Source organism: Acinonyx jubatus, chromosome D2 (genome assembly GCF_027475565.1).
Source record: "Acinonyx jubatus isolate Ajub_Pintada_27869175 chromosome D2, VMU_Ajub_asm_v1.0, whole genome shotgun sequence".
NCBI lineage: Eukaryota > Metazoa > Chordata > Mammalia > Carnivora > Felidae > Acinonyx > Acinonyx jubatus.
The window spans coordinates 68,419,464-68,434,258 of record NC_069393.1 but is presented as its reverse complement, the minus strand read 5'-3'; the positions used below and the strand labels follow the sequence as shown (position 1 = coordinate 68,434,258).

The window sequence follows — 14,795 nt, the reverse complement described above, 5'->3', positions numbered from 1 at the left end:
ATCATCCCTTGCTCTATCCTTCTTCACCCTTGAGAGATATTAATCTCCTAATGCATTCTTTTTCCTGAAGCCCTGACATAGGCCTCAGAATCTCTCTCAACACAAAGTTCCAAGCAGACAGCACCCAGCCTACAGCCTACATCCAGACGGCACTCTGCTCCAAGTCCTTAGAACAACAGTTTTTATTTAGTCTTTGGAGTCACAGGATTTTTTCGTGGCTTCTATGTATTTTAAGGGAAGTGTCGGGAGACCCCCTCATCAAATAGTAAAGTTGTAATAATCTATAAATCACAGAAATAAACGCCTGTATGCTCAGCTTGCCACCAATTATCCATGATAAGGAAATAGTGCTTCCAAAATAATAGAAGTTAAGTGTTGAGACTACGGAGGTTACAGCAGGACCTCCTTATTTATGTGGGTTATTATCACATTTTTCAACGAAAAGAGCAGTGGTTAATACTATTAATTAACTGCTTATTCCTTAATTGTTCTCAGGAATGGAAGAAATAAAAGAGCTTCAGGCAGAGTATGTTAAGTAGGAGTCAGGAAACCCTGAGACACTAAAAATATGAAAACAGGAATTTTAGGAAAATACCTAAAAAGTTCGTTTTCAAAATTCCCCCATGACCACAGGAGCAAACCATGGAAGACTGTTTTTTGTTTTGGGGGGGTTTTTTCCACACAAGCCTCTCTCCCTAGAAATTGTCTGTAGGAGAAAATCGTGGGGACTATGTCTCCCTCTGAAAGCAACGCTCCGATCTGTACAAATCCACCCATTCCTAAAGAAGGCAAGTGGGTCCTGTTCATATAGGTCCCTATTTACATAGTAGCAGAAGAATCAGTTCGTGCTCCTGCATTTCTAATTCAAAACAATTAAAAATGCAGAAGAAGAAATAATGTTTTTTCTTACAAGCCCGAGGCTCTGAAAACTGTATTAGTTAGCATTCCTTGGGTTGTAAGTGACAGAAAACATCTCAGACTAATTGGCTTCCTAACTGGATAATCCAAGTTTGGAGCTGGCTACACAGAATTCAATGGTACCATTGACACTCCTTCCACACACTTTTTCATCTTCTGCAAATGAGCACCCTCCATTCAGCGGTGCGGGTGGGTGTGAGAGTGGGTGCGGGTGGGTTGGAAAGCAGTTGCAAAGAGCCACAGGTCTACACCCTCTCCGCCTAGTGAAGACTCCTAAGTATCTTTGCTTAAATAACATGCCTCCACCTTGCCCCATCACATGTCTGTCTTCCCGGATCAAGAGAGTACGGAAAGGTAGTTAGTTCCCTATAGTTGTTGAGGGGCCGGGGTAGGACGCTGTTAGCAGTAAACAACGGTGCTGAGACAGATGCCATGTTCAGAACCCTACTCCGTCTTTTAACATTTGGTTTCTTATACTGGAAGGTCGGCACATAGGTATTATTCCTGATACCTGTAAACAGGTGGATAATTTAAGAAGAAAGGATAATAAAAAGACTATACCAGTCAAGTGCTTTGTGAAAGTGGGATGGGAAGGGACTTGAGGAAGAATGAAGGAAAGATGTTTGACTGTATTCTAAAAATGGAAATGGATCCTACCAAACTTACCAGCTTGACCTTTGACAATGCCTTGCCTTGGTCATTGTAATTCTGGGTTTCAGACATTCCTTCATTTATAGGCCTTGGCTAAAGGGGGTTGCCACCTCTTTCCAAACGAATATTTCTCCCTGAGTTTCAGCTGAATCATCCCTAAGGCTCCCTCGGGAGCCCTTCTGCCCAGCTACGGTCCCCATGCTGTTATTGTGATACTTGTTTTCTGATTTTATATGTTCTACCTCCACCCAGGCAAGGTTGGCTTCTCCTCTAAGCCTGAAAGGGCTGGGAAAACAATCTCTTAGAACGTTCCGTGTGTTCTGAGTCAGGCCTAATTGGAGGAGGTGCGGTCCAAAGACAGGCCTGCGTGACCACCCTACGTGGTCTCCGGGGGCCATGAAATGGTCTAGTCCCATGGCCTGTGATGCAGCACGCCTTCCTTCCTTCTCTAGCCCTTGTAAACATTTGCTACTTTCTTCACCCAGCACCTGAGCCACACAGACGATGTACTTGGGAGACAAAGAGGCAACGGGCAACTCACACCCTTGAAACGGGAAGAACAAGATGCTTTTGCCCCGCTGTACACGGACACATGGTGACCCCATCTCATTCAAGCCTCCGAAACAGCCTCCGTGATGCATTTAAAGCACAGCCTGGACCCACCCGCTCTGCAGGCTCTGGCTGCAAGAGATTGCATCATGCCACTCAAGAGTGCTTCACAGGCTTTTAAATGCAAACAAGATACAGCTGGACAGACCGCACGCTTGTGGAGAAGGGCAGGGCTCACACGCAGTACCGTCGGGAAACATTTGGGTCCTACGTGGGGTGGAAGGAGGGGAGACCCAGATTTCTGCCACATCCTGCTGCACCAGCATAGGACTGACGAAGGAGGCTCCCTCAGATTATGTGTCCTCCTATTGCCCCCTGGCCTTCTCGCCTCCAACCAACACAATACTCTGAGCATGCCTGGTGCCTGCTTTAGACCCTCTCCATTCTGAGCCCTTGACTCTCAAAGTCCCACCTTTCAACCGACAGGTGCCCAGTGCCCGCTCACAGCTGTGCTGGGCCTCTTTCAAAAGGCAAAATGTATCCTCCAGGTTCTCAGTAGAGGTATGGGATATGACCTGTTCCAGGATTTAAAAGGCTGTCTCAAATATGGGAATGAAGCCCAGGTACCAAGGAGAGAAGAGGGAAAGTTACAAAGACGGGAAGTGAGGAGGCCAGGGCAGACACTCCAGCAACATCCAAGGGAGAGAGGGTGGTAATCGTGGTGATGGTGGAGGTGGTAAAAAAAAAAAGTCAGATTTCACAGTATTTTGAGGACAGAGCTGATACAATATGCAGATGGATTATGAACCCACAGGACAGACCAACGGACTGAATGTGGGGCATGAAAGCAAAAAAGGAGTCAATGATGAATTCCATGGTGTGGGGCCTATGCAATTGGCGGATGCTGTTAATCTTTACTGCGATGTTGAACTTGAGAGCGACAGGCTTGATGGTGGGGTGGGCGTGGAAATGAAGAGTTACATGCTAATCTTCTGGTGTCTATTTGACATCTAAATGGAGGTTGAATCTGCCACTCAGGGGACTGCATGGGGCCTACGCAAGGACCTGGATTCATTGTCTGAATATGGCCACTCCTGCCCATGGAATCGTGGGCAACTCCGCTAACCCACTGGCCTTTCACATCCTTATATGGAAAATGAGGCTAACAATAAACTTCCCAAGCCAGACCCTTCTAGCATCCCTCCTTACTTCGTCCCCAGTACACTCCATGGGCCAATTCTGCAATCCAAGTGTTTTCTCCCTCCATATTAATTTATTAAAAGAGACGGAAATCTGACCTGCAAGCCACTAACAAGCCAATCACAAAATCGCTCCATACACCCCACAGCATGGTTGCTGAAAATACCCATTTCCTGTAATAAGTAATCAAGCTCTGGATTTCCCAACTGGGCACTCTCTTAAAAAGTTCAGGCACCCTACGCCAAGATTTCGAAGGAACAGTCAGTTTAAACCAAGACTCGAAAGAGACAGAAACCCTACAAGCCTGACCTTCTGGAGCTTTTGTGTCAACCATGTTCCACATAAACGCCGCTGTGGCGATTCAACACACTCCGTTGCAAGCTGGAATGTGTAAGGGTGGATTATCAGGTTACTAGCAAACCGTGCACAATGTCATGACCCAAAATGATGCGTCTCCAAAACATGCTACTCCATCAGGTAGAAAGTACCCACGTGGCCAAGCTCTCTACCAACCAGGATGATACTGAACACTCTAAGGTGACAACGAAGTCACACTTGTCCAAGACTAAATCAATCCTGTCCCTCACCAGAAACTGGTTTTCTGCTTCCTTAATGAAGCACCGCCATAAACAGGGGCGGGGGGGGGGGGGGACCACAGGCAAAAAAAAAGAAACTGTGGGCTCCCTGGCTTCAAGAAACTTACAATCTGGTTGGTGAAACAAGCCCCATACGTAGAGTTAATCAACAAGGCAAGAAGTGACCAGCAGGACGGGATCGATGCCAAGTGAATACTTTTGTTTTATTTACTGGAAAGATAAACATGGGCTGTTGAGCTCTAAGTAGATCCGTGTTGATTTAAAACAGGCTCCCACACTTGGTAAACAGAGCAGGTGCCGAAACTAGAACAATTTTCCAGGGTCTGCTCTAGTCTCTTCCCTGAAGATGCTGAGAGGCATCGTGGAGTCGGGCAAGCTTTAAGCACTGCCCCCTGAGTGTCTAAGCCTCCAAATGACTCCAGATCCTGCCCTAAAGAAGCGGGTTGACTTTGCATAACCAGTGCTTCCCTAAGCCTATTTTAGGAGGGGATCCTTTTTTCCAGTAACCTTATTAACACTCAGCGAGACAAATGTCAGGAAATGCTAGCCCAGAGCTGCCAAAGACTTTTCCCCCAAGCACAAGACGCAGTGTTGAGAAATGGTCAAGGCTGATTGGAGGCTGCAGCCTTCCCCGCACTCACAGTGATCTTAAACACGGCAATAAATAACATCTTTGACAAGTAGATATGTTTTCCCAGAAACATAATCCAGAATCGTATTCCCTTTTTGCGTTTGTTTTTAAAGATTTTATTTTCGGGGCGCCTGGGTGGCTCAGTCAGTTAGGCGTCCAACTCTCGGTTTTGGTTCAGGTCATGTTCTCACAGTTTTGTGAGTTCAAGCCCCGCGTGGGCCTCTGCTCTGACAGTGTAAAGCTTGCTTGGGATGCTCTCTTTCCCTCCCTCTCCACCCCTCCCCTATTCACATTGTCTCTGTCTCACTCAAAATAAATTTAAAAAGATTTTTTTAAAAACCTTAAAGAGTTTAAGTAATCTCTCCACCCAACATGGGGCTCAAACTCACAACCCCAAGATCAAGAGTCAGATGCTCTACTGACTGAGCCAGTCAGGTGCTCCAAATCATATTCCTGAGTCCACACATAGCCTCAAATACTTAGTAACTATGTGCCCAATAATATGCCATTTAAAAAAGATATCAAAACTAAAACTAAAAACAAAAAACTGTAGACTTATTTGAGGTTATGAAAGTATACTCCAAGACCTCTAAAATAGCCCTAAATGTGCTGTATATATTCAGGGAACTAGTACAGTATATCTAAAGGGTTACACTGTAAGTTATCAAAAGTGAGTATATGTAATCCTATAAAACCATGATAGTATCAGCTGACTTTAAAACCTCCAACTACTTAAGAAGCTATCATTTTGTTTGCCTGTTTTGAAGGCGTAAAGATCTTGGGAAACCCAAGGTGGATGGGCTGAGTGGGTCTCTTTTCTGGAGCAAAGCAGAGTACGAGTAACATTTTTAGCAATATTTTTCTGGGAAAGCCCAAACTTTTTCTTTTGTTAAATTCCCCAGAGGGGGGCACCTGGGTGGTTCAGTCTGTTAAGCATCCCACTTCAGCTCAGGTCATAATCTCACAGTTCGTGGATTCAAGCCCCACATCAGTCTCTGTGCTGACAGCTCAGAGCCTGGAGCCTGCTTCGGACTCTGTCTCCCTCTCTCTCTGCTCCTTCCCTGCTTGTGCGCTCTCTCTCTGTCAAAAACAAAAAATAAAAATAAATTAAAAAAAAAAATCCTTCTGATCATGGTTGGGGTGACTGGATGGTTCAGTTGGTTAAGCGTCCGACTTCAGCTCAGGACATGAGCTCACGGTTAGGGAGTTCAAGCCCCGCATCAGGCTCTCTGTTATCAGCATAGAGCCTGCTTCAGATCCTTTCTCTCCCTCTCTCTCTCTCTCTGCCCCTCCCCTGCTATCTCTCTCAAAAATAAACAAACATTAAAAAGAAAATCATTCTGATCTTGGTAAATGTCTCATACATGCTGATGATTGTAAAAATTGAAACCTTTCAGAAAAATATTTGTGCCTATATATCAAGAAAAAAAATTTTTAATTTTATTCTCTTTTACCTGTCTTTCTAAGACTCTATCCTAAGAAATAATAAAGGAAAGGGGGTGGGGGACGAAAGCACTAAGATTTACGTGCATAGATGTTCATCACAGGATTATTTAGAATAGTAGAAACAAAGGCATAAGATACTCTAAAGGCCCAACAATGTGCCATTAAGCAAATGTGTGCATAAGCATATTATGGGCTGCTATGTGATCATTTAAAATCCTTACGAATTTTAATAACATGGGGAGGGTGCTTTTCATTACAGCAATCTTCCTTTTCAATAAAGACAAGGCTGCAAATATTGAGTGCTATAAGTTTGAGAATGTTGAAAACAAATATAAATATTAAACGGCGAACAGGCCACTTCTGGACAGTGATTAAAGGGACAGCAGTGGGTGACAGGACATGTGACATAAGGTTGTGAAACCTTCTGTGATTCTAATCTGAAAGGGATACAACCAAGCTTGCACAACACAATCCTCCTCGGTAGAATACTTTCCATCACCGCGGCGGTCAGCTGCCACACCAGCAACTCAAACCTCAAGAACTTCAGAATTCTTCATCAGAGAGTATTTTCTGGAAGGAGAGAAGGAAGCTCGGACTTTTAACTCTAGGCTCCTTTGGCCGAATGACTCCACGTTCTCTTCAGAGCATGACTGATCTATCCACCACTTTTTCCCAGGGGGAAAAAAAAAAAAGATAACCCAGCAGCCTGCTTCTTCATATTAAACACGTACAGCCCTCCTTCCAAGAATAATGGTATTTCTGCAGTGCTCACAGGCTCGCTTTATATCCTCAGACAAAATACGCACCCTCACCACAGTTCCGTCCGTGAAATGGGAAAGCTCTGACTCAGCTCCCGCTAGGAAACACATGCCAAGTATTCTAGAAAGTCTGGCTGAGTCATACATAAATGGGGAAAAAGACAAAACAAGGGGAAAGTGTAAACGTAGTGAATAGCGAAGGGAGTGGAGACGGTGGGTGGGGAAAAAGCTCTCAGGAAGCCAGCATAGGCTCACACCCTCAAATCACCCAAAGTTCACCTGGGCCACGGCGGCGTGGCCCCCTGCCCACAATTTGTCAGTACTCACCTTTGCAGTACCTCAAGGACACCCAGAAGCAAAACCCTCGCCAACCTCGTGTCCCACTGTCCAGGGGTACGGGTGGATTCTCCTTGAGACAGGCCCACCCCATCCAGCTCATGGAGTTCCCCACCAGCAGCACTGGGCAGGCCCCACTGTGCCTGTTATTCATCTTTCCCCGGCGTCGTTGTGGTCAGGGGTTAAGACGATGGCAATGATCTGGCTGCCCTGTCTCACATCCTGACTCCCACACCCGGGCAAACACTTAACCGCCCTGGGCCTACTTCCTCCTCCGTGAAATGGGCAACAGAGCATTAGGAGAGCACCTAGAACAATGCCTGGCACGCAGAAAGTGTTACTGGCTTATTTGCTATTATTCTTATCATCCTTCATCATCGACTCCACTTTCTCCCAGCGTCTAGAACACTTTTTCCCCCACACAGTAAGCAACCACTAAATATCTGGGGGATCCGTGAATGAATCGATGGTAAATGCAAGACCATTTACCGGGGGGCGGGGGGGAACCTGAGGGGCTCAGTCGGTTAAGCGTATGACTCTCTTGGGTTATCGCTCAGGTCACGATCTCATGGTTTTATGAGTTCAACCCCTGCATCGGGCCCTGAGCTGGCAATGCAGAACCTGCTTGGGATTCTCTCTTTCCCTCTCTCTCCGCCCCTCCCCCATTCACACTGTCTCTGTCCCTCTCAAAATAAATAAATAAACTTAAAAACATTACAAATAAAAAAGACCAAGAGAAAGACCAATACAAGCTACTAATCCAAATTTGGAAGGAGGAAAGGGAAAATTCTCTACCCTACCCTAAATATATTCCAAATAAGTTGAAATTTAACAGACTGTCGACATTATTCTGAAGGGACTAATTAAAAGTTTGGATTGTCCGCATTTCATACTGCCATAGTGCTTTGGGGGTCATGAAACCTAATAACTGAATTTCTCTAAAAAGACAACTCGAACTGAAGACATTTTCCCAAAGGAGGTAAATGAACTACACCAACAGGTACATGAAAATGTGTTCAACATCCCTAATCATCAGGGAAATGCGTAAGGAGATACCACCTCACACCTGTCAGAATGGCTATTATCAAAAGACAAGAGACAACAAGTGTTAGCGAGGATGTGGAGAAAGGGACACCCCGTGTGCTGTTGGTGGGAACGCCACTTGGTACAGCTACTGTGGAAAACAGTATGGAGATTCCGCAAAAAAAACTAAAGACAGAACTACCGTGCGACCCGGCAGAGCTTCTTCTGGGTTTCTATCCAAAGGAAGTGAAAAACAGGACCTCGAAGAGGTCTTTGCACTCCCAGGTTCACTGCAGCATTATTGACAATAGCCAAGGCACTGAAACGACGTAAGTGTCCATCAACAGATAAATGGATTTTAAAAAGTGGTGTATATATACACAATGGAATATTATTCGGCCATAAGTACGAAGGAAATCCTGCCATGAGACAACACGGATGGACCGTGAACGTTATTAATGCTGAGTGACATAAGTCAGACAGAGAGAGACAAATACTTCACGATATCATCTGTACGTGGAATCTAAAAACAGCTGAAACTCAGCAACGGAGTGAGACGGTGGTTAACTGGGGAGATGTTGGTCAAAGGGTACAAACTTCCAGTTACAAAATGAGTCAGTTCTGGCGATCTAATGTACAGCATGGCAATTATAATTATATACTTGAGTTGCCTAGAGAACAGACCTTACATGTTCTCACAGCAAAAAAGAAATGGTAATTATAGGACATGCTTAGGGGTATCAGCGAACCCTAGGACGGTAATCATGTCACAGTACAGAAGTATTTCAAATCAACACACTGTACGCCTTAAACTTATAAATGCATTAGGTCACTTACATCTCGATAAAACTGGGATTAAAAAAAATAAAAATGAAACATAAAATAAAAATACAACGCTTCTACCCCAAACTTGGCAATCCCACCCACCTACATTTGACCCTTCCTTCTCCCTCAATACCGACGTGTAATCTGTCGGCAAATTCTGCTGATGTTCCCTCCCAATCTGTCTACTTCAACCATTATCCCCACGGCCGGCAATCTAACACAAGCCAAAGCCCCCACGGATCTCCCACAGTGGTTAGAATCAAACACCAGATTCGCACCACATCCTCCCCCAGGCCATTCTCCCTCGTCCCTCAGGACCTGCAGCCACTGTAGCTGGCTTTAAATTTCTCTCACAGCTAAAGAATTGTCCCTTTAGGAACTTCATACGTGGTTTTCCTTCTGCCTGGAATGCTGTCCCATCTCCCACCCTCTCCTTCTCTCACACCCTTACCTGGCTAACTCTAATTGATCCTTCACCTTTCATTTTATTTATTTTTCTTATTGTTTATTTTTGAGAGAGACAGAGCGCGAGCAGGGGAGGAGCAGAGAGAGAGGGAGACACAGAATCCAAAGCAGGCTCCAGCCTCTGAGCTGTCGGCACAGAGCCCGACGCGGGGCTCGAACTCACGAACCGTGAGATGGTGACCGGAGCCGAAGTCAGGCGCTTAACCGACTGAGCCACCCAGGAGCCCCCTTCGCATCTCATTTTAGATGTCATTTTCTCAGGGGGCCGGCCCAGCCTGTAACCCTCACCGACTTCTCAGTCAGTGGAAGAAATCCCATCTCCCCGTCACACCTGTCACAGCACCTATACGCCACCCCAGGCTGGCACCTGGCAAGGTAGGGGCTGAGACGGTTTTGCTGGGCCTCAGCATCTAGCACAGAACCTCCCAGCATACGCTAACTGCCAACAATCGCCCAGGAAAGCAGGTGAGGGCAGAGCCCAAGCCAAATAACCCATCAGAACACGCACATGTATTTAATACCCAACAGGATGTTCTCAACGTGGTTTTTCTTATTAGCCATGAGGAGGTGTCCCCACACCCCCAAACTCCTCAGACACAAAAAAGCGAGAGTTTCACCATGCCCTCTGAGCTTACTGGAAAATGCTCGACACAGGCAAGCAGAGACCCTGCCTGAAGCTCTCTCATCACGCTGTATTTCCTAAGTTTTCTGAACTCTTTCAGCATTTAAGCAATAACAACAACAAAAAAAGCACAGCACCACAGTCTGGCAGGCTCTGCTCCTCGGGACACAGACTGCTTTCTTAGCCCACACCTCAGTGCTCATTACACAACAAAACGCACAAGACCAAGAATGACTAGAAATTCGCCCCACGGTGAAACTCCACATGGACTTCAAAAGGAAGCCCCCAAGATACCATACCATGGTGGGAACTTTTGAAGCCTTGTGCCATCTCGTAAGATACATACTATACCAAAATACCACCATTTGGGGTACAGAACCTTTTTTTGCCGGGTACAAAGGAAGTTAAATGAAAAGTCTTTGTGTAGCAAAGACACGGGGGCTGGTATCTGGGGAGCGGCTGCTCTCCCACAGCTTACGGGGCGCTGGAGGCGGGTCGGCCAAGACTCAAACACCGCCACGCTTAGCACAACCCGGATGCTTGGCCGAAGCAAAGAATTAAAAATATGAATTTAAAAACACCAGAGAGGATGAAATATGAACTAGTTACGTGAATCAGGTAATGCATGGGCCTGGGGAGGCCAGGAAGAGGGGAGGGTCCTGAAACCTGAATTTCTCAGTTGTGTGGGGAGGGAAGAAGGGGAAGGGAGATGTGGACCTCTTGTGTCAATTGCTATTTTTTGGCTAACCTCCCGCCCCCACCGCGCCCCCCCACCAAAACCCAACTCAATAGAGCATCCTTGGGGAATAATTTCCTCTCTCTTCTGAGCACAGATGAGGAACCGCTGGATTATAATACATAAGATGCAGTTATCAGTTATAGGCACTAAAATTTGTGGGGCTTGCTTCTTAATTTAAATATTATTTGACCAACCCAATTCCACTAATTAGGAATATTTATTCTACACATTTATTTTTTATAATTCGGTAACCCACATACCACATGGAAAAAAAAAATCCGGTTTAAAACATTTTGACAAAAAGCTTTAAACTCCTCTGTGAAAATTCCACCCCAGATGGGTGCTCGGCGGTTATTTTCTCAGCAACTGATGATAGTGAGTCTCTAATGATCACTAACAAACACTGAGCACTTCTCTGGTTTCAAAGGAAAACATTAGAAATAATTATGAAATAACCTGGCCCAGAAATTACAATAAACCCGAATTTCGGAGAAACTAGGCAGCAATCCTTAGACAATTATTTTGAAACACGTCTGATGAAACAGTGGGATGTGACAAGGTTTGATTTAAAAAGAACGAATAACAAAAATGTGAGGAAGAGCCCCGGGTCTGGAGGAGAGTTCGCCATTCACCGGCAGAGCTGAACTGAACGCAAACCAGAGACCCAAATGATACATCAGCCGGAATCCAGAAGGCTCCCTTTATAAATACAGATACACCGTGCCGGCCAAACTGGTTCTCCCGTCGACCCACTGCTGTCCAGTGAAAAGGCAGATCATTCATTTCTGGTCCCAAGGTGCAGGATTCCTCTATCCCAAAGGCTGCATGAGACCACTGGGCGGATGAAGAGGCCAACAACCACAGCCCTCCTCTACCTGCCCGGCTCCCTCCACCAACCCCCCCCACTCCAGCACCCCCCCCTCCCCATTACCCTTCGTCTCAGGTGAAGATTACAGAAATGCAGAATTACAGGGCTAATTCATATAACCACAGACACCATTCAGTTGCCACAGCATTAAGTATTTCACAAATTTGGTTTCCTTTTATCCCAGCTTAAGTCCTTTCTCTCCTCTGTCCCACTGCCAGAGCCCACCCTGCTTTCACAGCCCAGAACCCCTGCGCCACCCCCCCCCCCCCGGCCACTCCCCAGGGTCCCCAGGAGCAGAGCAGAAAGCACAGAAGTTGCGGTCGCCAGCCGCGGCTCCTTGGGGCAAGGGGCTCCATGCGAAGCGTGGTGGGGGCCCAAAGCGGTGGCCGCGGAAAACACACCTCCTAAGACAGCAGGGGATAGAGGGACCCAAGTCCCGCCGCGTTCCCCTCGCCAAAACCCACACTGGCTCTGGACAAAACGTCTTTGCCTCTCCTCAGCCTGTCCATTTTGAAAGATGAAAATTAGCGCTTAGTCTACCTTGTGACACCGTCCACGTGGGACGGCTGGGGAGGCAGTAGGGGCAGCTCTCTCTAAACGGATCAGCCCCCATCCACACTCGGGTGATGCTCACCAGTGTGGGCCCACGACCTCCATCCACACCCGCGAGGGGCTGTGTCCACCCTGAACCACTTCTAAGAATGGCACCTTCTCTCCACTCGGAGAGAAAAAAAAAAGCCTCCAAGTGATTCTAAAGATAATGTCCTTTCTCTATAGCTTTAAAAAAAAAAAAAAAAGCAGAGAAATACATTTCAAAGGCTAGACGCACAATGGGAAGGGGGGGGGGGCAGGAAGCGTGAAAAGGACGGGCTTCCTCATTTTACCCTCTAGGACACTGCAACTATCGCAAATCTTTGTACATTGTTAAAATGTTGTTTATACAGCATTCACTCTCCTCGGAGAAACCTGCATCAGTCGGAGCCCCACACCAGCAACGCCCTCACACCTACGAGGCTGCCCCTGATAATGACCCCGCCTGACCGTCCGCAAAAGAGAACCACCCACAGAAAGTTACTCTCCCTTAGTAAAGAACAGGCCACCAGGCCCCGGAAAAGGAGCGGAGGACCGGGTCCAGTCCTCGCTCTGGCCACTAACTCAGCGTGTGACGTTGGGCAATTCACTTAGGGCATCTCTGGGCCTGTTTCCTTTTCTGAGAGCAGGTTGGGCCGAGATGATCTAAGGTCACTTCCAGCCCTGAAACCTTGACATTGTAGGAGCGTGTGTAATTATGAGCATCCACTTTACTGCGGGGTGGGAGGAAGGGAAAAGCTTCTGGAAAAATGTCAACCTTTTCTATGTGCCTCATTTATAACATAAGAATTTGTAGAACATTTTCACAAACGATGACTCAAGACGTGGCTTAACGGAAATAAATCACTTTGTAATACATACACACACATACATATGTATTTAATATTCACATAACAGAGGCATAATTCATTAAATAATATATACTCTATTATAGCAAGCTACAAAGTAAGGAGACAGTTAGCCTGAAGTTTGACACAATGCATCTTGAGGTTTTTCTACTTAAGAAAATCATTTTGCCATTTTTAGAAATTACAAGTAACAGAGAGGCAAAATATATTAATGGGTAGCATTTTGTGGTACTCAAATAAAAAATACATGAATTATTTCATGCTTTGCATAATTCTACCTGTCACAGATTCATTATAAAAAATGTGTCTTCCATTAATTATTTCAAAACTATGAAGTCCAGCTCATGATATAAATATATGGAAGAGAATATTCTAAGAAGGCTGAGCCATCTTCTCAAGAGGTTAATTTATAAATTCCACTTTCAGAGCCTACAAAATCTGAAAGTACATTAAAAATATATGTAGATACACGTTTTATGTTATAGTCTCTCACTACTAGAAACAAATGTTTCCTATGTTAAACCCACAGGCTTTCAAAGCCATGGAGGTATGGATTAATTTGAACTTAAGCCCGTCCAAATTCATTTCTACTCTCCGTCTACAATCAATCAGCCCAGACAAAATTCTACTGATATTAACGTAGAATGTTACTACTTTCCAACAATTAAGATAAATTGGGGGACGGGGGTGGGGGGGACTGGAAAGTGTCAAATCCAAAGCTTCCCTTTTGCATTTTCTAATTCCCTCCTCTGCAACTCACCTCCGCTAAATGAGTTTTTCAGGAAAGGATTTGGAGATTGTATTTTTGTAAGCTGCTATGGCACCATTTCCAGTCTCCTCCAAACCATGGTGGTAGGGTCCCATTAGCTAGAGACCACAAGGCTAGACTAACCCAACACCAGGAGAAAGGGGTGGTGGGAAGACATGGAAGTTTTCCAAGTAGGTAACAATCACTAAGGTCCAATAGCAGAAAACAAATACCTTCTAGATATAAACCATATCCAAGAATATTCCAAATATATATATATATTTTAAAGAAAGAAAAAGTGATAAACAAGACTTATCAACAAAAGAATATTTTCTTCATCTCCGCGCCCCGCCCCCCCCCAAGAAAGGAAGGAACCGCCTTTGTAAGGTCACTTACGACAATGTGTGCCGGTGACGGAGAGCGGGCATCCTTGAGGGCTTGTCTGCTCTGGAGGGTCCCCGCCTGGACATCAAGCAGTGGCCATTTCATCTGGAGATACTAGAGGGAGGAAACAAAACAAATGTGGCGGATGAATTTGGAAAAGCCCTACAAAACAGCTATCCCAAGACCTAACTCCTGGGGTCCCTGATACACAGACGAGAAACTCAACGGAGTAAAAACAGGCAAATAACAACACCGAAAAACTTAAATGCATGCAAAGAACACCACCACCCACAGAAAGATCAAATCGTGCATATCAAGAGGTTCTTCTTAGGGTTCATGTCCAACAGGTACTTTCAACAGAACATCAACACTATGAGCAACTACAGTTTGGTTCTGAACATTCGAACTTCAGGCTGGCTCTAGAGAACACGATTTCACTGGTACTAACTCGTTTAGAGGGAAACGGTAGGGATGTGGGAGAGAAAAGCAGGGAGAGGTCTCCCAAAGGAAGAAAGCAAAGGGAAGTCTCAAGCCAGAGGACACCATCAATCCCGGATCTGCTCTTTCGGTGACCTTCATTTCTAAAATGCCACCATC

General features: G+C 45.6%; 1 protein-coding gene across 33 annotated transcripts in view; it reads right to left on the bottom strand.

Annotated features, from left to right (window-relative positions):
* TCF7L2 (transcription factor 7 like 2) overlaps positions 1 to 14,795 on the bottom strand; it is a 205,252-nt gene that overhangs the window by 113,430 nt on the left and 77,027 nt on the right. For all 33 annotated transcript variants that reach the window (XM_053207154.1, XM_053207152.1, XM_027063069.2 and 30 more), the window contains one exon: positions 14,211 to 14,312. In XM_053207154.1, coding sequence (XP_053063129.1) covers positions 14,211 to 14,312 — 102 coding nt within the window. The remainder of the gene's footprint in view (positions 1 to 14,210; positions 14,313 to 14,795) is intronic.